Source organism: Neoarthrinium moseri (genome assembly GCF_022829205.1).
Source record: "Neoarthrinium moseri strain CBS 164.80 chromosome Unknown scaffold12_Wmoseri_CBS_16480, whole genome shotgun sequence".
Classification (NCBI taxonomy): Eukaryota; Fungi; Ascomycota; class Sordariomycetes; order Amphisphaeriales; family Apiosporaceae; genus Neoarthrinium; species Neoarthrinium moseri.
Window position 1 is genome coordinate 603,318 of NW_026055126.1, and position 21,773 is coordinate 625,090.

The 21,773-nt window shown below is 51.9% G+C and overlaps 6 protein-coding genes across 6 annotated transcripts; 4 read left to right on the plus strand and 2 right to left on the minus strand.

Annotated features, from left to right (window-relative positions):
- Positions 1–1,588: 1,588 nt before the first annotated feature.
- JN550_004560 (uncharacterized protein) lies at positions 1,589–2,173 on the minus strand (the record flags this gene model as incomplete). Its single annotated transcript, XM_049316089.1, has 1 exon — positions 1,589–2,173. One exon carries the CDS (start codon positions 2,171–2,173, stop codon positions 1,589–1,591), a length of 585 nt encoding a protein of 194 aa, XP_049173632.1.
- A 521-nt stretch (positions 2,174–2,694) lies between these two features.
- Positions 2,695–3,760, minus strand: JN550_004561 (uncharacterized protein; the record flags this gene model as incomplete). Its single annotated transcript, XM_049316090.1, has 2 exons — positions 2,695–3,295; positions 3,354–3,760. 2 exons carry the CDS (start codon positions 3,758–3,760, stop codon positions 2,695–2,697), a joined length of 1,008 nt encoding a protein of 335 aa, XP_049173633.1.
- Positions 3,761–4,758: 998 nt separating this feature from the next.
- Positions 4,759–5,134, plus strand: JN550_004562 (uncharacterized protein; the record flags this gene model as incomplete). The annotated part of the gene is made up of 2 exons (XM_049316091.1): positions 4,759–4,775; positions 4,849–5,134. The coding sequence occupies 2 exons, from the start codon at positions 4,759–4,761 to the stop codon at positions 5,132–5,134; spliced, it is 303 nt and encodes a 100-aa protein (XP_049173634.1).
- Positions 5,135–6,551: 1,417 nt separating this feature from the next.
- On the plus strand, positions 6,552–7,722 carry JN550_004563 (uncharacterized protein; the record flags this gene model as incomplete). Its single annotated transcript, XM_049316092.1, has 3 exons — positions 6,552–6,648; positions 6,702–6,993; positions 7,053–7,722. The coding sequence occupies 3 exons, from the start codon at positions 6,552–6,554 to the stop codon at positions 7,720–7,722; spliced, it is 1,059 nt and encodes a 352-aa protein (XP_049173635.1).
- Positions 7,723–13,032: 5,310 nt separating this feature from the next.
- JN550_004564 (uncharacterized protein) lies at positions 13,033–15,314 on the plus strand (the record flags this gene model as incomplete). The annotated part of the gene is made up of 7 exons (XM_049316093.1): positions 13,033–13,092; positions 13,187–13,203; positions 13,269–13,341; positions 13,416–13,556; positions 13,615–14,499; positions 14,555–14,750; positions 14,806–15,314. 7 exons carry the CDS (start codon positions 13,033–13,035, stop codon positions 15,312–15,314), a joined length of 1,881 nt encoding a protein of 626 aa, XP_049173636.1.
- A 3,742-nt stretch (positions 15,315–19,056) lies between these two features.
- Positions 19,057–21,379, plus strand: JN550_004565 (uncharacterized protein; the record flags this gene model as incomplete). Its single annotated transcript, XM_049316094.1, has 3 exons — positions 19,057–19,149; positions 19,216–19,272; positions 19,343–21,379. 3 exons carry the CDS (start codon positions 19,057–19,059, stop codon positions 21,377–21,379), a joined length of 2,187 nt encoding a protein of 728 aa, XP_049173637.1.
- Positions 21,380–21,773: the final 394 nt, after the last annotated feature.

Consider the following 21,773-nt stretch of genomic DNA (forward strand, 5'->3'; position numbering starts at 1 on the left):
AGAAGTAGTTACTACCTCCAGGGTTTGTCGCATTGATATTCCAACCAAGTGTGTTCCGCGGATGCTAGGGCCGAATACTCAAAAGCCTGCATGTCTGTTGGCCGCTCGGGCCGCTTCGGGTTTCAGTAAAGTTCGGCTATGATCTGACTGAAGGGCACCATTCAATATTCCAAGCAAACATGGCGAGACACCTAGCCAGGGCTTGCAGCTTTGTCTGGCCAGCCCGGCATACCGGCTCTCCAGCCAACCGTCATACAGAATCCTTCGAAGGTACAGTCGTGATAATTGTAGGTTACAGTGCAGTCAACCTGCAATATCCGGCAAGCATCGACGGGGTGGCGCGTGCGACAGGGAGAAAAACTACCCCATCCCTCCCTTCCCTGCACGCCTTCGCCGCGGGAATTACCTACGAAGCTTTATCTACTAACCCGCAAAGGCCAAATCGTTAGTCAATCGGCAGGCTAGAATATCTCGATCAGGCCACGCCTTATCAGCGTGCACGCCTAGGTGGAGAGAGGGGCAATTATTCTGCTCTCCACAGGAAAGGGACAAAGCACCCTCAAGGCATATGTTAGAGATGGATACATCCGTAGCGTTCGATGGTTCTTACAAAGAAAGGGCTAGGCCTATATTGCAGACACAACCTATAACCGGTAAGACGGCAATGACGTCTTCATGGACGATGACAGATTGGCAAGGATGCATCACTCACCGCCAAACTCGAGATATGGGATGTGCAGCACTTTGTACATGTGGGATCTATACACTACATGAAGGGCTATTGTCCAAGTAACTTTGCCATTGACTCTAGCCCCAGCTCGTCCGCTTTATGTATTGCCTGGATCCTTGTCTCGTGAACAAAATGTATCATCTCCAAAGACATTAGCAGATTAACCATTACTTCGTTCTCTTTTTCCACGGCAATGAGCAATGGTTGTACAAGGGAATGCCGCTGATCCATGTTGTTCAATATAAGATGCACCATTTCCGGGTTTCCGTACCAAATAGCCGCTTCTAGCGAGTATTGATCCAGAATGAATCCTTCCTTGATGAGGCATGATAAGATATCCTTGTGGCCATGTTTTGCTGCCGCAATGGCGGGATTCCTTGACTCACTGGCGGACCTAAACCACAAAGCTGAAGCTTTGGTACCTAGCTGAAGAATATGCTCCGTCATTGCCATGTTTCCCTCCCTTGCCGCCTTTACTAACTGGCGTGGCAGAAACTTTTCTTCATAGTAAGCAGTCTTTTTCTGGAACTCAATTTGAAGATGATCTTTGACCAGGGGCAACAATCTTTGGAACACTTCCACACTGGCAGTTCCCTGGAGGCCTTTGACAAGTGATGGGTTCCAGTGATCGTTCTTTGATTCCAGAACAAGTTCGACGGTAGCTAGGTGATTCCCTTTTGCGCTATACTCCAGAATATATCCTAAATGCTCATCTCCTCGGCTGTTCGCAGACACTGCTTCAATAAGTAGCTTGATAACTTGAATGTTTCCACGTAAAGACGCCAAGATCATTGGAGACCCGAAAATGAATCTGAAAAACATTAGTAGCTACTAGGTATAGACTGTTCTTGAGGTATCCTACTCAAAGCTATATTCTCCGCCCCAACCATCGTGGGAGATCAAGTATAGACAATTCTGAAACAGCGGCAAGGTACGCCGAATGAGAGCTAATTCATTCGCCCAAGCCGCTGCGGAGAGGAGTGCTTGCTGGAACTGCATATCGTTTTCATCGATACTCTCTGCCGACGGCCCGGTGAGCCAGTCTTCTTCTTGGCGGCTACAATTGTGATTGATTCCAATGTGGGGTATCCGGCAGAGGTCGTGGACGCAGTCTCTGATGGCGTCCTCGTAACAAGTATCCAGGTTGCGATGTGCTACGAGATATTCCGCAACTTTTCGAACAATGCGCAAGGGCCGTGAAAGACTTTGGGCTCTGCTCAAAACTCTGTACGCAAGGTAACGTGGCTTATAGTATAGACTATGAGAGGACATGGAACGCGGGTCGCTATCAAGAATCCCCGATGCGAATATGGCTTCCGGGACAGCGGCTGCCCACGACCTACTTACGTGTCGCAAGCGAGTAGCACGTTGAATGTCGCGTACTTTGACTGCCGCAGTGAGAATCTCGTGAACAATTTCCGGGGGAAGTGCTGAAAAGGGCATGATGAGAAGACCGCCCTGTAGCGATGTCACTGTGCATCGTTGTGCATCATAAGATATTGTAACTTGGAAGGCTCATAGATTGTTGGAGGTTAGAAGAAAAGATGACATGAGCCTGTCGACTTCGGTTCCAATTTTCGAAGTGGGGTTAAGGTACTTACGAGGCCTAACCTTCGGATACTTGAAACTTTGGCGTAAGATCTTACGCGACCTGAGCAGGTACATCATCTTTACGTGTGGCTCGAGCAAAGATATTCATAATGCACTCATGTTCATTTTCTGAAATTTATTCGCAGAGTTTGAGACAAATTTTAAAGCAACCGATCTATACTTCCACCTCAAATGCCTGTCAATAGACAATTGTCTGTCGTGACAACCCGAAATGAAAATACGAACACCAGGGAAATAAGAGAAAGAGTGATAACAATAAGACTGCTCCGGCGCCACATCCCTGCTGTCATTCAACGACCACTGTACTACATCGCCCTTCATCTCCACAATGACCAACCTTTCGACCTTGCAGCTCAGAGCATAAGAACGCTCCAGGTGCCATCAGGCACGGGCTTGCCTCCAGACCCTGTAGTGAAGGCTGGAACGCACCAGTCTGAATCCTGGCCTTTGAGAGCCTCGTCGCATCCGTCGCCCTCAAAGGTGCCTTTTGAGCATAGTATCTTAGCTTTGAAAACAAGGTACCCAGATGAGCCGCCAGGGATTTTGAGGGAGTAGGATTGGCTCCAAGAATCGGAATTTGAGTTCTCCGTAGTGGAAGTCCATTCGTGGCCATATGAGCCGGTGACCTGAAAAAAGGGGTTTCCTCCACTCGCTCCCACAGAGATGGAGTTCGTGTCCGACGTGGATCTGCTGACGCCTACGGTTGATGAGTATTCTCCATTAACCTCACATTCAGACTTGGTAGTGGGGCAGTTGACCGTTTGGCCAGTCTTCTGGCCCCTCTTATACGTGATTTCAACGTCGCCTCCAGTCTTTTTGAAGTTGCATTTTCCTGGCCCTCGCTCAAAAATAGCTGCTCGCTTGATCTTGGTGATGTCGCGATTCGTGGTGGAAGCTAGTTCTTCCCGTTTCTGCACTGGGAGAAATCCATCACACTTTTTGCCACAACAATAACTATGTAGATGTCAGCCCTTTTCGAGAGACTGGGAAATTGCTTAGGGGTGTGCCTTACGCATATATGAACTTCTCCGACACTGGGACGTTGATGCAGCCCGAATTCTTCTTTAATACCCGATAAGGAGTGCCGGTCCAGCAATCGTAGCGCTTTGATTCACCATCCGGGGGCGAATCGTAGAACACCAATTTGCAGTCTTCTCCGAGAAAACTCCCGTCAATGTAAGTTGAAAACCTGCCCTCGGCTGGCGTGAACCCCTCCAACCCGATGCTGCCCCCGCTGCAACTACTCTCACCCTTTACGAACATGATCGGCGCAGAACTATGTTCTTTGAAAGCAACCTTAGGATCAGTTCCGCAGCCAGGCTCGCTCCAAAGGGTGAAAGATCCATCAAACTGAGCAGAAACGAGATGACGAGTCATCAAGACAGATGCAAAGACGATGGATGACGTTTTGGCAATCATTATGAAGAGAAATTATGTTCAAGACAAAGTAGAACTTGGCGAGTCGTTCGTTGTTGAAGTGCCACTAAGAGTTAAATGTGTGTTGAAACTGTAGTTGTGAGATTCAACAAGACAGCAGGCGAGAGCATAATTTATAGCATGTATTTGGGTATGAATGTGATGTGGCATGCATGCAATACCCTGGGGGCTTGGCCCATACATTTCGACTGTCCAAGGTTCCAGCACAAGCGCGGCTGAGCACCAAAAATTGTCATAAGCAGCAATGCCGAACTAAATCATAATCTGACCAGGGCAGAGGCACTCGTCTCTTCCTTCGAGTGGCGTTTGGCTCACCTCTCCTACAGTTTGTCACGTCCTGCGTACAGTCCTTCTTCATGCCGTATAATTCCTTCAACTTCTGGTTCCAAGCTTCATAGGCATGTCGTATAGGTCACTCCGGACCCAATTTAGCATTTACCATTGTTCTTCCACTTGAACGCCAATGCCCACTTGGATGTTGCCCGTAGAAGGATTATATGTGAGATCCGAAAATAGCAACGTGGGCACGCAGGAATACCGAACCATCAGGGGATGCTCAGTCCTCAGCTATCTAGAGCTCACGATTGAACGGAACCAAATGGTAAAAATAGCTGTGAGGTCCTAAAGTTGTGTCCTCCAGAATGTATAAATGTCAGCCGTCCTTTGTATTGAGTCGGCGACCCATGAACTCACTTCACTGCTAAACCAGCCGTGTTCTGATTCAAAAACCGCCATACCAAGATTCAATCAAACAAAAGCCATACACCGAGACAAATCCATTCCAAACCTTTACTAGGATGCATTCACAAAGACCGCTTGCCCTCTCTCTCTGCAGCCTCGCCTTAGGAGGCTTCTCAAACGCTTGGCTCCTAGACTTCTCAAAGACACCGAGCTGTAACATTGAGGTTATTGAGGGGCAGGTGGGAGGGTTGACAAACCAGAGCAACAAGTGCATGTCGCTAGTGCCCAGCTATGTCGCGATGGTCGTCACTGATTGGTGCGTACGGGCAAATTCACCCTCCTCCTTTGGAATCAGTACAAGGAAATGGCCATATTGCTAACAAGTTTAGGGATATTAACTGCCGCATCTTGCTTTGGGATGACAAAGGATGCGGCGAATCAACACTTGCCACCGAGCCCTTGTTCAACGTGACATTAAGTGAGGCAAAGGAAAAGAAACAGGCTTTGTTCGACCCTGACACACAACGAGCATGTTTCAAGAATGTGGGCGAGGCGAGTCCAAGTTACGCGTCTTACATCTGCTTGGGCAAACAGGGTGATGGTACCGAGAGTGGCAATGGAAATGGGACGAGCACCAGGCCTGAAGGGGACCTAGGTGATGATGGAGGCTGGTAAAGCTCGGGATAATGATAGTTGGCACGAGTTGTTAAATTCGCACTGCATTCTTCTTCTGTCATTCAAGATCATCCAAATACGTCGTCCTTATAATTAGAGAAAATGAAGTGGGCTGTTTTTTACTTGGTCACAAATTTATATCATATATCATTGTATTATCTATCTGTTGTTGTTTGTCAGGTCTGTTACTCGAACTTTGATTCTCTCAGCAGTGTCGACTAATGATATTGAAATCCTAATCCTATACTTGTATTTATCCACGCCTGGTTCAGCTGACCAAATTTTGTCCACGATTTGGTGAGAGAAAATCCCTTGGTGTTGACGGCCTGCAATCTCTCAACCGTAAGTAGTGCGGACCACCTGCGTGAAGATACGGACGATTGCTCAACCTGCATATTATTAGCAAGGTTGTAGTAGAGAAAGACATTTGAGAGCCACAAAGCATCATTCATAGCCGAGGACATTTTGAAAACTTCTACTCCTTGTAGCAGGAATGAGAATTGAGACTATTTTCTCAGTAGGCCCCAGTTTCCGGTGCTGTTGCCACTTACATTCTACTCCATGGGCTTGGAGGATAATTCTAAGCCTTGCAGAGACCTTGGAAATGGATAACTCTCAAAGCCTCGTATCCTCGAGTAAACGCCGCGTGTTCACAGCATGGATGAGGCTCATCCGGAAAAGCCTCGCACAAGCCAGCCACGAATATTCCCTTTTCTTGGAGAAAATATGATGCCTGCGATGCAGGAGCGTTTGTTTCATCTTGACGTCTTATTATAGAACACGTAATTCTAAATTCATGTGGTATCCCTAAGTCTTGATCGTGAGATTATCATAAAGCCTCCTGCATGACTTAAAATGCTAAAAGATACAGCATTTTCGAAACTTACATAGGTAAGCTGACCTGCACCATCTCATGTAGTGCGCCACCTACAAGAAATTGGTCTCCGAGAAAGATTATTGCCAAGTGTTACAGTCGCCTCATCCTCCCAGTTCTTACGACCCATGCATACTTCCTGTCCGCTCGTGTTTTCTAATGCAAAATACGTTCAATGCACTGGCGGACAATTTTCTGCTTGCCAAGCCTAAGGCTTTTCCCGATAGGAATGCGAGACTGGTTCGTAAGACCCTTGTGGGTATCGTCAGATCATCTTGGGAGCAGAAGACGCCACTTCCTAGGTGTATACGCGTTCCTCACCTTCGGCAAGATGGTCGTAAGTTCCGGTCCCTTTCATCGGCTGAGCCTTGCTGGAAATATCCATTACAAATGACGATGGCGGACTCCGATGGAAGATTCGTACCCATCGGGAATATAAAGATTTCATGATTCATTGCTCAGTCCATTCCTCAAACTCAGACTCGTCAACCATCCAGCTAAAAACTACCCTCCAGCTTCGAATTTTATTATAAAGTAAACAAAATGCGATTTTCATACTCCACGACACTTGTACTGGGCCTCTTGGCTTCAGGGCCATTGGCACTTGTTACCAACACTCAGAATGACTTGGATATTCTTGGTAAGGGTTATTTCTGAAAGAATTAAAAGTCCAATCTGACTGGTACATCACAGATCGTGGGTCCCTCGACATCTCCGCAGCCGCAGATACGCAGGATATCAGTGCTCCATATATCTCTCGTGATGCCTCCAGACGTCGCAAAGCGTCAGGGCTACTATCACCCCTCGCGCATCTCGTTCAAAGCCGAAAAGGACCGTCCACGTCCAATCCGTCAGGAAAGAAGCCGACCCTTCCTAAGCCGGGGTCTGCTGAAGCTGCCAAGAACATCCAAAATCTGCAAACAAAGGGCAACGGCTATCGAAATGCCCTGAAGGATGCCATCGATACAGAGGCCGCTGATACCGGGTGAGCATGGTCGCCATGATCCAAGTTTACCTGTGAGATTCGTACTAAACCTGGGGTAGGCCAAAAGATGCGGTTGTCGGTGAAAGCCCAAACGGCCGTGGTTACAAGGAGAGTATTGATGCAATGGAGGATGTCGACAAAATGGACCTAGGCTACCTCGCTCCGTACGGGATTAAAATCAGAGAGAGGACAAAAGATGATTGGAAAACCAGAACTATCTACACGGAGGAAAAGGGAAAGCCTACGATCCAGCTCTCGGGCAGCGCGGAACAGAAGACTATGGTGGTGCAGCACAGCTACGGCCAAGCCTACGACACCCTGAAGGGCTCTACCGGGGCCGATTGGACACACCTGTTCTACGACAGCCTCAAGTCCATGTTTGACAACATGAAAGACCTTGAATATATCGTCCGAGATAAGATCTCCGACAAGATCATCGAGGACAGCAGCGGCAACCTTTTACAGACCAACGATGCCATTCGTTACGCCTTTGAGAAACTAGGAAAGAGCACTGAAGAGAAGTTGGTTCTCGATTTTGCCTCGAAAGACCCTAAAGTGGTCGACGCCCTCAGCTATCTCAATGCCCAGACCCATGTTGCCCGCGTTTTGCAATTCCTCAAGGACTACCGCTCTGAGCTGGGCAACAAGCAGATTTCCAAGCTCCATTTATACACCGATGAGAATGAAGAGACAGCGGATTGGGCCATAGTCATTGAGCTCACAAAGTAAGCAGTTGGTCATCACTACAAGTACAGCCTGGTCGTTTGAGTACGCAAAAGGGGTTGCAGGAAGGGGGCAAGACCGGCGGGGGCTTACCATAATCCCATAGGCTTATAGACGACAAATTTGAATTGTCTGTACGCACTGAGAACATAGGCAGCCAACCTTGTCATTTATATGTTTACCTGAAAATCCTACGATTGCAGGCCTTTTAGATCTGACTTTAATTACCATTTGATACTCCTCGCCATAGAGGAATTACTCTTATCGTATGATACGAAAGCCGATAGACAATTGCAGCGATGATATGGCGGTCGACGGACAGTGCTCTAATAAGATGGTTGTGTGATTGCCCAAGAATACAGACTGATGATCATGGGAAATCTTAGTACTGATATCTAAAGTCGCACTGAGACTCCAAGAGCAAGGTTTTGGGGAAAGCGCTGTGGTATATTGTGGGCGTGCTGTGTATAAGTACTCCCCTCCCATATGTAAAGAGGTGACAACGGATAAAAGTTTTGCTAAGCATATCAAGGACAGCTTATCAAGGAGTACGTAACGATTACCCGGTTCATGAAATCCATCAATTGACCAGCTGGTCCGGAAAGTGCAATGATTTATGGCCATCACATTGAATTTTATTTTCTTCGTTGCAAGAGCACATCAACGTTCGTACCTGTACTTACAACGTAGATCTGGCAGCAGTATCAAGCCTTTCTCTATGTCGTGAGGCTTTGTGGCCAGGTCTCAGTCCATTTACGACGGTCAACTGGTGGTGCCCACTAGCCCTATGAAAGTCTGTATTACAGAATACAGTTTCTTACTGTTTGCAGGAGCGGATGCGGCACTCCTGAATGGCGTTCGGTACCGGCGGAATATGGTCGTGGAAAGCGACATGGCAATTCATCATGGGAATTTGTAAGGGCGGTCTACCCGAGTTGCCGAGTATGTCCACTGCAAGTGGGTTCAGGGGCACTGGTGGACAGGATCATCGTACGATTCTAGCATTGCACTGGGGATACAGAAATGCAGTGCTGTCTTTGATTGTTGAAGAACAAGGGTGTTGCTGGGGACCGGCCGAGTCAATAAGCAAGCCATCCCGACTCTGCGATTCAAAGTGAGGCTCAAATAAGTCTCCATCGGAGAAATCCTCCAGCTCTGGCGATTGATTCCCTCGACGAAGAAAATTGTCCGTGCCCTTGGAGCTATTCATGTCCCTGTTATTATTTGCGATGTCAGCGGCTGAGCTTCTTCAAGGAGAACCACCGGCAGCATCTGGGGTGACGTCACAAGTAACCACTGTAATTAGCTGCTCATTTTGGCTGAGTTACCGAGGTTTGCCCCTACAGCGACGCACAACCCAAGGATTTTCTAGACTGCTTCTACGCCCCTCGGGTGGCTCACGTTCCGACATCGAAACCTGATTGATAAGGTTAAGGATTGACCTGAAAAAGGTAACCCGCAGGCAGCCGCATGTTGATTGGAATTCACATACCGGGCAATCGCATCGATATAGACTTGTGTAAGGGGTTGCTGATGCAGCTACGTGCTTGGCAAGTGGTGTGTGGACGATGTTCAAGGAGACTTTGATACGGAGCAAGCGCACAGTACGCAGACTTGGGAACCAAATCCCTGGGAATGTCGCCGCTGAGACTGAGTAATGAGACATTGGTACTAGTCGCTCAAACGTGGAAGCCAAAACCGTCACGCTACTGTGGAAGCAATTCTAGAACACCTCTCGGGGGCAGGCGAGTAGATTCCGGGAGTGGCAATGGGACCAACCTTAAAAATCAGGGCAGGGGTAGCGGGAGGCTTTCATCGCAGCGAGGGTGACATTTCGAAGGGTGCTGGGTGGCTCTCTGTAGTCCTCATGGCGCCAGGCTTTCCTCTGCAGCTCAGGCTCTTCAGTAAAAAGAACCGAGTAGCCCTCGGTGTTCCTGCCACAAATCACGATTCAGGATGTTCATAGCGGTGTAAAGTGTAAGCAGTGTGCTAGGTCGTTGGGTAGAGCACGAGGCCCACCAACCATCTTTCTAGAAGCCTTGGGGGCCCCCGGACGGAGACAAGGCCCGGTGTCTTATTGCATGCGGGAAAAGCATTTGTTCTAGGACTTGTCTTAGCCGAGGGGTCTCCATGGCCCCTGTTGGCTGGGTGTGAACCTCTACATAGTACATAGTATGGTGATTAGCGAATTCCAGCGAAGTGGTTCAGGGCTCTTCATTATTTCCGCTTGGTGTACGGCGCGATCTTAGCAAGCCACGGTGCGCCCAAAAGCCTCCGAAGCAGAGATGTGCAGCGCAAGAATGCCGAGAGATGAATGAAACGGCGGCTGACCACTCCTGCCACTCCCAAGCATGCCGGTCACGATCTCCCCCAAGTTGCGAAGCACGGCAATGCATCTTACAGTTTCGCCCGAGGAGGAAGGAAATAGGCCCGTCGTCACAGTCTCGGTACAAGCGAGGGTCACCTACAGCTCTGGAAAAGGGAAGATGATCGGGGCTACCATGGAGACAGAAAAGATCGGCACGTCTATGCCACGATAAGCAAGAAAGCCAGAAGCCGGTTTCCGACTATATTCTTTCTAGCCTGCCTTCTAGCCTCTTTGAGAAAGAGCGCTTTGAAGCAGCTCGGGGTTGCCAACCTGATTGGTAGCCTGTGGATTCTTCTTCAAGAAGCAAGCTGAACAAAGCAAAGAAGGCATGGAATGGGGAGAGGGGCGGAGCGGAGGCCCGGGCGATGGTGAGCGCGATTTGCGTAGAGGTGATTGTCAAGAAGACGACTTGAAGCATTCGTGTTTGGTGAAGCTCTGTGCCGTACGTACCCTTCTTTAATTTGAAGCCGTGGACACGCAGACGCGATAGAGGCAAGCAAGAGATGGTGTGATCTTCTGCCCTTGGCCAAGTACGTTGTGGCTTGCATCGTGTTTCTGCAGTAGTCTAAAGTGAATTTCGGGCGCGTCTGAGCCCGGGACGTGGGATGGTGGACGAAGGCTTTTGATTGCCTGTGGATACGCAGCATCTGCCGGCCGGAGACGGTAAGATGAGATGGGAACATCACGACTCCCGTATCGCGGAGGAAAAGAGAAAACCCTCACACAAGAAGGTCCCCGAGTAATCATGCTAGAAACGCCACTGCAAGCCAGCGCAGAGTTCAGCGGGCTGTAGGTGCAGGAGGCTGGGGTTAGGGCGCCCAGGTGGGCTCAGGGGTACCGGTAGCGTTGCGGCTAGCCAGCGCCATTCCTCAAGTATCGCCGCGCGCCGCCTGGGGGATGGCGACCAGCACGGGTTGCAACTCGCATGGCCATGGTCATGGCCGGCTTTCGTCATTCCTGGATGTGATGTGATGTGATGTGATAGCCGGGGCTTTCAGGAGCGTCCTGAATCGCCAGCGGGCAGCAGCTCGAATCGCTGTTAATAAGCGACGGCAAGCGATGGGTGAAGTCCTGGCTAAATACGTACATGCGTACCCACGTACTCACATAGATATGTAAGTACACATCTACAGGCGCACGAATACCCAGATGGGCTGCAATGGCAGGTACTTGAACAGTCAATGAACAACTGCGCTGCACACGTCGCAATGACGAGATGGTCGTCAACTTGAGAGCGTAGTATCGCATGGTAAAGCCACTTACAGTACCTACAGCTAGAAGGACAGTGCTACCCGTGGACAGCCGGAGCGGTACTTTGGCAGACGCCTGGAGTCCCTACCAATACCTTACTATGATGGTACATGTAAGTTAGTTCCCAGCGAAGTAATGGACCCGGGCATTACTCGTGGTCGCCCGGCGGCCCTAGGAATGCGCGCGCTGAGCACATGAGATTCTACTGTCTGACTCTGCCCCCGAGTCTATGTCTAGTCGTGCGGATGGGAGCAGGGAGTGCGTCTCAGGCGAGAGTCGCTCGTAAGCCCTCGATGGCCGAGCGGTCTCGTTAACAACATTGGACATTTACAAGTCACATCAGTTTTGGGCCTTCCTTGGGCCACACCCGTGGACTATACTTATCAAGGTTCGCCAATCTCTTGCCGCCAAGTGCCTCACCACAGCTGGCGCCAATCCCGCAAGTGAGCACTCGTCCGCAAGCTCTGCGCTATTCTGTTGGAGGAAAAGAAGGGGTTTCTTGTTCTGCTGTCTTGCCTTGCTCCAAGGGGCGGCTGTCAACCGTGAGGCGCCAGCTCGGCTCGGAGACCTCACTCCCAAGCACCACGGACGGCCATCCCAACATCCAGAGAATCCATCCCATCCACACCCCCGCAGCCTGCCCGCAGTTCCCACACACCACCCACTTGCCTGCATCTGGGTGCATCGTGCTCCGTCCAAGGCCCTGCACCAACCTCAACGAGCCATTGGACGGCTGCCACCGACCGCCTACTGATCTGTCCCCTCTTGGCTCTTGCGCTCCCCCCGGTCCCCCTGCGAGCCAGTGACGAGTTCGCGCGCTGCTCTGGTCGGTCCCCACCGCCATCCACCCTGGCTGAATGCCGTCAGCGGATCTGGGAAGGGTGAACTGGACGAGCTAGTCGCTAGGCTGGCTAGCTTTTTTTTCCCTTGGCCTGTCGTGTCGAGTCTATTCCCTGAGTCCTCCTGTCCCGTCTGGTCTCCCGACTGGCCCTGACTGAAGTTGGCATCTGTACGTACACACAGCACAGCACAGCACAGCACAATCGTTGAAGCGATCAATCCCGCGCCCGAGTCTGCTGCATCTATTGTAGCGACGGCGACTCTTTCCTACCGTAGACCCAGCACCCGAGGAGAAGGATTTGCGGACGACTGCGAGAAACACGACAGGCCCGCGCCCGAGAACCACCGTTCCCGCCGATAGACTTGCGCCGTCGGCCACCTGCGAGGTGCAGCACACGACGAATCCCTCTTTTTCCCTCCTTTCTGCGCCCAACCATCACACAAGTGGCCGTCGCGCTTCACAACCTCACCCGTCCGACCGGCACCACGGCCCATTGCAACAACCCTGGCAAAAGTCTAATTGAGCGGTAGGAAGCGTCGTCGCCAACTACCGCGTTCCGGTCCGCGTTCAAGTCTACCCAGGCGACTGCACCGTGGTTGCGACCGCACATGTGCTGCTGGATATAGATAGGACAGCATTGGCGCGTCGTGCAAGAGAGGTAATGGCAAGCCGATACGATCACGCTCCAGGCGGAGCGCCTATGTTCTCTGTAGTACTGACCCGCCTTATTCTAGTGATACCGCCCGTCTCCCGAGACAAAGTCAACCCGATCGCGCTCCTTCGAGATCGATTCGATTGACGCACCTTCACGCCGTCTTGATATCTTGCGATCCTGGGCCGTGACCCCCTCGGCAATATGCCCCCCGGAGGCGACATGTCGGCTGCGGCCGGCGGGAGTAACAACTCCAGCGACTTTGTAAGTCTTGACCGACTGCTGCATACCGGGCTTGACCGTTGGATGCGCATTTTCCCCTATCGCGAACCAAGTTGCGCTAACTGCCGTTAAATAGGTTCGCAAACTCTACAAGTGAAGCCACCCGGATAGCCGTTCTTTCCCCGTTACCTTGTTGCTAACTCGTTTTTGATTTGCAGGATGTTGGAAGACCCCAGCTACAGCGAGGTCGTCAGATGGGGAGATAGCGGCGACAGCTTTGTCGTGCTCGAGGTAAGTCCCACCCCTTTGTGTGTGCGTGCGCGCGCGCAGCCTTCATTGGCATCGATTCTTATAATACGCTGCAGAACGAGAGATTTACGAAAACAATCCTTCCGAAGCATTTTAAACATAGCAACTTTGCCAGCTTTGTTCGCCAGCTGAACAAGTACGACTTCCACAAGGTGCGGCAGAACGAGGAGAATGGCCAGTCGATATATGGACAACAGGTAAGTCGTGTAGTGTGTCCCGGTACGTGTAGATATCATGTCCTGACCACGGAACCAGGCCTGGGAGTTCAAGCATCCTGAGTTCAACAGAGATGCCAAGAATAGTCTGGACAACATTCGCCGAAAGGCACCTGCGCCCAGGAAGCCACAGAATGCCGAGGAAAACTTCACGTCTAACACACAGATGATTGCCCTCAGTGAGAATGTGGCGGCGATGCAGCAGCAGGTCCAAGGCCTGCAGGAGTCGTACTTTGAGATTGCGCAGGCGAACAAGGTGTTCGTGGATGAGATCTTGTACTTGCAGCGAGTCGTAAAGGCCCAAGCCCAGGCCAGCCAGGAGCTTCTCGGCCACCTGAACAAGATGGAGCAGAGTCGCAGCAGACATGCCCGCAACGGCTCGAACCATGCCAACCAGCCGGGGTTTGGCGGCGAAAATTTGCTGTCGGATGGGACCATCGAGCCACCGGCCGAGCTTCGGAGGGCGCGAGACCTTCTCAACAGCGTGTCGGGTGAGCACATTCCGGAGAGAGACCTACGCCAGATGTCGATACAGTTCCAACAGGTCGGCGCCTCTCCCGAGTCAGCTGGATCAGGTTCTATGATGGGACCTCCAGGATCCGCCGGCTTACAACAGACATTCATTCACGACCCCATCATAGATCCAAGGCACATGGTGTATCCGGCAGGGCAGAACATTGGTATCGACCCTTTCGCAGCCGAACACATGAACAATATCCCGTACAACAGACCGGTGTCGCAGAATGCGATGGCACCTGGCCCCGAGCCGGTAGCGCCCATGACATCAGTCAGTCCACCCGGCGGCACCGGTGGTTCGCCATGGGGTGCCAAGAAGCCGCGCATTCTGCTTGTCGAAGATGACAGGACATGCTCGAGGATAGGATCCAAGTTCTTGGCCAACTATGACTGTGGCGTTGAGGTTGCTGTAAGTCCAGCCGCTGTAGACTTCTCATTTCGAACGTAGCACTGATCGAAAACAGCGTGATGGTCTTGAGGCTGTCCACAAGGTCAACGCCAACCCCAACTGGTATGATTTGATCTTCATGGATATCATCATGCCACAGTTGGACGGTGTATCAGCAACAGCCATGATCCGCGAGGTCAACCCCCGCATCCCCATCATTGCGATGACGTCGAATATCAACCAGCAGGACTTGGACATGTATTTCCACTGGGGTAGGTTCTAGGCGTGCGAATCAGTGCTATTGTCAAATACTGACCTTGTCCACAGGCATGCGGGACGTCCTCGCCAAGCCCTTCACCAAGGAAGGCATGATTGGTAAGCTCAAGAGGCATCTAGGTAGCTTCATGAGAAACCCCCCACCCGAGGCCTTGATGGATACCATGTATCCGAACGGCGGACCGCAGCCCACGCCAGGCGGCTTCCAGAGCCAGAACATGAATCTCCCTATGTCAGCAACATCATCGTCCGGCGTGGCCAAGTTCGACACCACCCCGATTCAATCGCCATCGACTAGTGCCTCGTGGCATTCTCCGGGGCAATTGCCACATGCGTCGCCCAACTTGAACCAGGACCAAGGATACCTGACTGCAGGCAGTGGACAACAAATGCCCATGACGCCTGGAGGCACTGCCCAGCCGCGATACCCGAACGCAGTGCTGCCTGCCATGATGAACGCCCAAGGAGGTCGCATGCCAGACGGAATGCCAAACGACGGACCACCCGAGAAGCGACAACGCCTCTACGGGCCCGGCGCTCAGGGTCAATTTCGCCAATGACCGGCGCCAGCGACCGTCTCCGGCCAACCGGCCTCTTCAACTGTAAATATGTGGTTCCCTGCATCACCCTAGACCACTTCTCATGACCTTTCTTTCGGAGTTTTTTTCCCCCATGGACGGCATCGTTCGACAACATCTTGGGCAGTAATGATTTCCAGTTTCCTATCGCGTGGCATTAGTCGAAGCTCGCCCAGACGACAGAATCGTTTGGGCTTGAGCACACCTGAAATGAGGCAACCTAGAGCCTCACCATTAGAGCATGAAATACCCCCGAGCTTTCTTCATGGCTTGTGTTGTATCAGTAGAGATAGTCGGCCCGGTTGGAGTGGGCAAATGGCGAAGGACTGGCGGGAAGAGACCGGGCTTGACAAAAAGTCGAAGGAAGTCTCGTCCAAGCCAGGTACCGCACGGTTGATGGCGGGACTGGTTGAAGAGAATGCTGTGAGTCGAGTGAAAGCAGGAGTGGAAAACAGTGACTGCACTCTCGTGGCAACTGCCAGGGACAAAGTACGAACTGAAGGGAGAAAAAGACAAAAATAAATTATGGCTTTGACCTTGTTGAGAAATACCTTCCTTGAAGTTGAGCGATGAGACATATCTTCGGAGAGCGTTTGCGTTTGCGTTACTCAAGATTGCCAAGTGCATTTGGCTTCTCGTATATCGTATGCAAGGCGGCCAAGGGCGTCGACGCACTGGCAATGCAGGAGAAGAGTGGGAGGGAAACCGGAGACGTGTCTGAGGCTTGGTCGCAACCGGCAGAAGAAACAATCCTGCCTCGTGTTGCCGACGCAACGCGGGAAGACAGACAACGATCTGGTGGCTCCCTATTGTCCTCATGACTGATGAGTCGAGATTTGATGCGTATCTATTCCCTTTTCCAATCTTCGGTCTTCAACATGCTCATCACACTGTGACCTGATTTTCCCGACTGGCATGATCTCGGCCGTTCACCGCCACTTGGGGCGAGTTGTGACTTCCGCGCGTCGAGCTTGTGATATCGTCGAAGCAACGTCATGTGGCCTAAACGTCCGAATAAAATCCATCGGGGCGGTAACACCGGTGACCATATCGGAACTCTCGGGCGGTGAATCGATGTTGAAAGACTAGGTACCTAGTGATGTCGACACTTGTCAAGTTGGGAGTTTTGAAAATGTAGCAAGCGTCGATAGTCAAGTCGGTCTTGGGTCGTCTCGTATATACAGACACGATAATAGGTGAGTCGCGCGAGAGGTCACGAGCCTAGGTAGGCCTAGAGGACATATGGCAACACCGTTCCAGCCACCACACAATGCAAGAAACGTGTTGAAGACAGGCACCACTGTGTTGTTGGTGTATATATCGATGTACGAGTACGACGTGCTGTTGCTGTATACCGACAGTGAAGGCAGCAGAGGTGAATTTAGTCCGACTTCTTGCCGCCAACACACAAAAAACAGCCGGACACGCGCAGGCGCAGCGGCATGGAAACGGGAGACAGGGTCTTACTTATCTAGATAGAGGCCCTGGTCGTCCCCATCGTCAGCAAATGACCCCTACCGGTACTCGGCAATCGAGACCAACAGACCGTGCCCTGCAGCCCGCAGGCAGGTGTGTGGATGCATGCAACATGCCACCATGTCCCATTATACCTACGAAGTAAGCACCGCCCAGAGGCCCACCGGAGTCACTGGTACGGTAACGGGGGGAGACAGGGCTTGGGGCTTGGGGCTGGCTGGCTGGCTGGCTGGCCTTGGGAGTGGTCCCGTGAACTCAAGCCAATCAACTAGATACTCGTGGGATGCTTCTAGCCTTGTTCTAACTTCTGGGCCCCTTCCCTCGGTCTTGAGGAGGCGCTATGCATAGGGCGAAGTTGGCCTCTAATATAACTCTATTGACGACCCGATCATACGATTTCCCAGCTATCTGTGACACTGCCTTGGTTTAGCTTGGTAGCCCTGCCAGGGCCGGGGCCCGCCTGGATGGATGGCTACTTTACTGTACCATGGTTGGTAGGTCATTATCAGTTTCTGAGACTAAGTGCTTTCAATAAACGAGACTACCTGAGCTAGGGCGTAGTTCTACATATCTATCCGCAACGACGTCGTTATTAACAGTCATGGACAGTCTTTGCTGTCCACGTGGGCCAAGCCTGCTAGAGCCAGGGACCTCGGGGTACTTTGACCCAGGGACGGAGATGTTCACGGGGTATACTTGGGCGTATGTACCTACTTACAAGGCCTTGGACGACAGCCAAGCGCACCCAAGTTAGGTAGGTATGTACTGACCAAGGTACCCATACGTGTGCCCAGGACGCGAGGCAGGAGTCAAGCCCCAACACGCCCGCGAAACCCGCAAAGCACGCCGAGCAGCGACGAAAAGAAAGAGACGAAATGCACGGGGCCGCAGAAAACGGTGTGCAACGGCCGGTCGTGGTCTGGGCCCCCCTAGGCCGGCAGGGGTTGGAGGGGTCCAGAACGGTCCGCATAGGGGGCCCAGAAAGCTTAGCCCGAGGGCGGTGGTCCGACTGTTCAACCGGAGATGCAGCCATGTTGGTTTTTAAATGTTATTTCCGAAAACTGGCAGTGAGATCAGATGGCTGCTTGCGGCAGCGTGTCCTGGATGTGCCAACGATCTCGGTTTTACATTTGCATCATTTGTAGGTCCCCATGAACCTGGGCTTCCCTTTGAAGTGTCCAATCCGCTTGGACATCTCTTCATCTGTCCGCCACGAAACATGAGGTCGACTCCATTTCAGAAGCTGAGTTCGGGAACCGGGGAGCCGGAGAGCCGCAAGGCGCGGAGCCTGCGGAAGCGCTGGCGTTTTACTCCCACTTCGGTCCTGGTACCTGCGGGTGTCAAAAGAGGCACGATGCGTGATTGGGCCTAGGCAAAGCTGCGTTGGCCTATTTGACATGGCTGATGAGCGGGCGTAGGGCTGGAAGGGCCTGTATTACTGCCAGGGCCTATGGGCATCGGCTTTTGCTACCTGCGTTAGAGATTGCGACGAGACAAGCATGGATACGTCTCCGTCCGGACAGAATCAGCGAGATGGCCATGTGCTTGCTCGGTTGCTCTATCCGAAAAAGCAAACACGGGCTCCATAACATGCCGGGTACCTAAAAGTAGGCACCTACTGTATGCAAGCTATGCAAGCGATAGTTTGCGGACTGTTATGTTGAGCCAAATGTTGCACGTATCAAGGTGAGGTTGCAAGAGCTCTGGAAGCCACAAGCCATGGAATCGACTATTCACTCCGATGGGCGTACGTAGCGGTGGCTCCTCTGGCATTCAGCATACCAGAAACAAATTGATCCCTGTGCTCAGGATATATGCACACAATCAGCTGGGGAAATTTCTCTCAATTGCACGGGGAAGGATCCTCGCATGGCTTGCAGGAGGTGATTATGTGTTATGTGTCTATGCTACATAGCATATAGGTAGACCTGTAACTACGAAGTACATCGATTGAAGTGGCCGAAACACACTGTGCGCTTACAGTTCACACACCAAAATGTACAGTGCAGGCTGGCGGATTTTCAGTGGGTGAGAGAGACCCGCTGTGCCCCTCCAAGGCTGTGGAATTTCCCCCCAGGTGCCGAAAAAGTTCACGCCTGACTCACACTTGCGCGACCTCCCACATGCGACGTCACAGACGACAATAACTGGCGAGCACTGCACTCTCGAGCGCCCAATCGACACGGAAGCCTCCCCGAAACGCAAGGATACTTCGAGAACACCATTGAAAAGCAATCCTCGTGCCGCCATGTCGTCCGGCAAGGGTGGCAAGGGCAAGAAGCCCGCCAAGGCTGCTGGCGGCGGCGCTGAAGACAAGCGCGAAGATGTGCTTCAAGCTGTGGTATGTCCACGATGCTCTCGGCCGGGCCTGTCGCTGCGAGTAGGAGACTAATTTCGTCTTGACCAGGTGATTGCAGACTCGTTCCAGACACGCTTCACCCCGTTCTCCTCAGAGAAGCCACGAGTAAGTGCGACTTGACCCGAACTCCTGCGCCTAGTCCTGCCCGAGCAAGATACTCATTCACCTGCTGTAGTGTCTGCTACCCCTCGCCAACACACCGCTCATCGAGTACACTCTCGAATTCCTCGCCATGAACGGCGTTCAGGAGGTCTATATTTACGCCGCGACCCACCAAGAGCAGATTGAGAGCTACATCAGGCAGTCCCGGTGGACCACCCTCTCCAGATCGTGTCCCTTCTCGTCGCTCGAGTTCATCCGTGTCTCCGACGCCCGCTCGATTGGCGACTTTCTTCGCGATTTGGACAGTCGCAGCATTATCGAAGGCGACTTTGTGCTCGTACATGGCGACCTGGTAGCCAATGTTCCGCTAGATGGAGCTCTGGCGGCGCACAGGGCGAGGAGGGAAGCAAACCGCGACTCCATCATGACGTTGGTCCTGAGAGAGGGTGGAGAAGGCGAGCACCAGTCCAAAGTGAACGCCATCACGCCGGTGTTCGCGGTAGACCCCAGAGCGAAGCGCTGTCTACACTTTGAGGAGATGCATCCGCTGCAGGCCGACCAACATCTCATCTTGGACCCAGACCTGCTCAAGGAGCGCGAGCTGGAGATTCGGAGCGACCTTATCGACGCGCAAATCGACATTTGCACACCCGACGTCCTCGCCCAGTGGTCGGAAAGCTTCGACTACGAGCTCCCTAGAGCCCAATTCCTCCACGGTGTGCTTAAGGATTACGAGTTGAATGGAAAGATGATACACACCGAAATTGTGCACGAAGGCTATAGTGCTCGGGCCACGAACCTCCAGATGTTTGAAGCTATAAGTCGAGACGTCCTGGGTGGCTGGGCATACCCATTCGCCCCTGACACTAACCTGGTAAAGGGTTATACATACCAGCGCTGGGATGACAACGTCTTTAGGGAGGATGATGTTCTCTTTGGCACTGATTGCGACTTGGCAGATGTTGTCGTTGGGAGAGATACTCGTATCGGCGATGAGACCACCATCCGGAACTCATTCATCGGCCGCAATTGTCGCATTGGCTCCAATGTCCAGATCCGAGACAGCTTTATCTGGGACGACGCGACGATCGAGGATGGCGCTGTGGTCGAGCATTCCATCATTGCGGAATTCGCTAATATCGGCAAGGAGTCAAAGGTTGCTAGAGGCAGTCTGATTGCATCCGGCGTCCATGTTGGCGACAACATCACCTTGGCTCCGTCTACCATCCTTTCCTTGATCTCGGCCGAGGGTACATCGGTGCCTACAGACACAAGTCTGCTGGGACCTCAAGGCAAAGGTGCTATGTTCAAGGACCCAGACTGGGAGGAGCTTGACGAAGACGACCCTTACCGCCTCCAGAAATCACTTATCTACTCCCTGGACGGTCACGATCTGGAGGATTCAGATGTCTCCACGCTGGCATCAGAAGATGAGTTCGAAGACTCGGACGATGAACAATTTCTATCTGCCGCAAGTAAAGAAGACAGATCCCGGATGAACTCATTTGCATCAGATGATTCAACTCGCGGCAGTTCGACGTTCCATTACGAAGCTACGCATGGTATCTTGGAAGTACTCCGCGGAGAGTCTGGTGGCGACTTTGGCTCGGAGAAGTTGGAATTCATGTCTCTCCGGCTGGCAAACAATGCTTCAGATGAGGCTGTACGGCGCGCTATAGCCACTGCGTTTGTGCGACGGGCCGTTGAGCTCGCTAATATAGAGAACGGTGGTTTTGACGCAAACAAGGCCGCCAAGACCACACTGACTCAACGTGCTGGAGCTAAGGAGTTCATCACGGAAGTAGGCGTAGGCGGCGGCTCTGTGCCTGAGCAAATCGAATTCGCCATTGCGGTACAGAAAGCATGCGTCAGCAATGCTCGCGTCCTCGAAGTTCCAAGGGCTGGTACTTTGTGTGCTGCACTGTTCCAGCATATGTATGATGAGGAGATCCTAGAAGAGGAGGGCATCCTTGGCTGGTGGGGAGACAACAGATCGTCAGAGGGCGATTCGATGGCAGGCGTGAGAGAGAGATGCCAGGTTCTCGTCACCTGGCTTGAGGAGGCTGAGGAGGAAGACAGCGACGAAGAAGAGAGCGAAGACGATGAATAGACAGCGTGTTTCCTGTCCGGTAATATGAACGGAGTTTGAGGAAGGAGGGAAAAGCTTCTTGCCTGATCTGCCGATCTTCTGTTCAAGGTCTTCGCAGCATGCTTATGAAGCAAAAAGTAGACATTGGAGGTACAGCCAATGGCTCGGTCAATGATATTACGAGTAGTGATCAAACGAATTTGGCCCTTGCACCTTGCGCTATAACCTCTACATGAACACGACTACCGGGTCCAGCAGTCACCACAGACCGAGGCTGGCAGCTATAATGTAACCCCTACCCCGGCTTGGCGCATATATTAGAAGCTCAATGACGTGGTGAACAAGGTAGTATATAAAATCCCTGGTTTCGGGGATTCTCGACCAACAACCTACCGTTCGCAGTCCTATTGTTTTC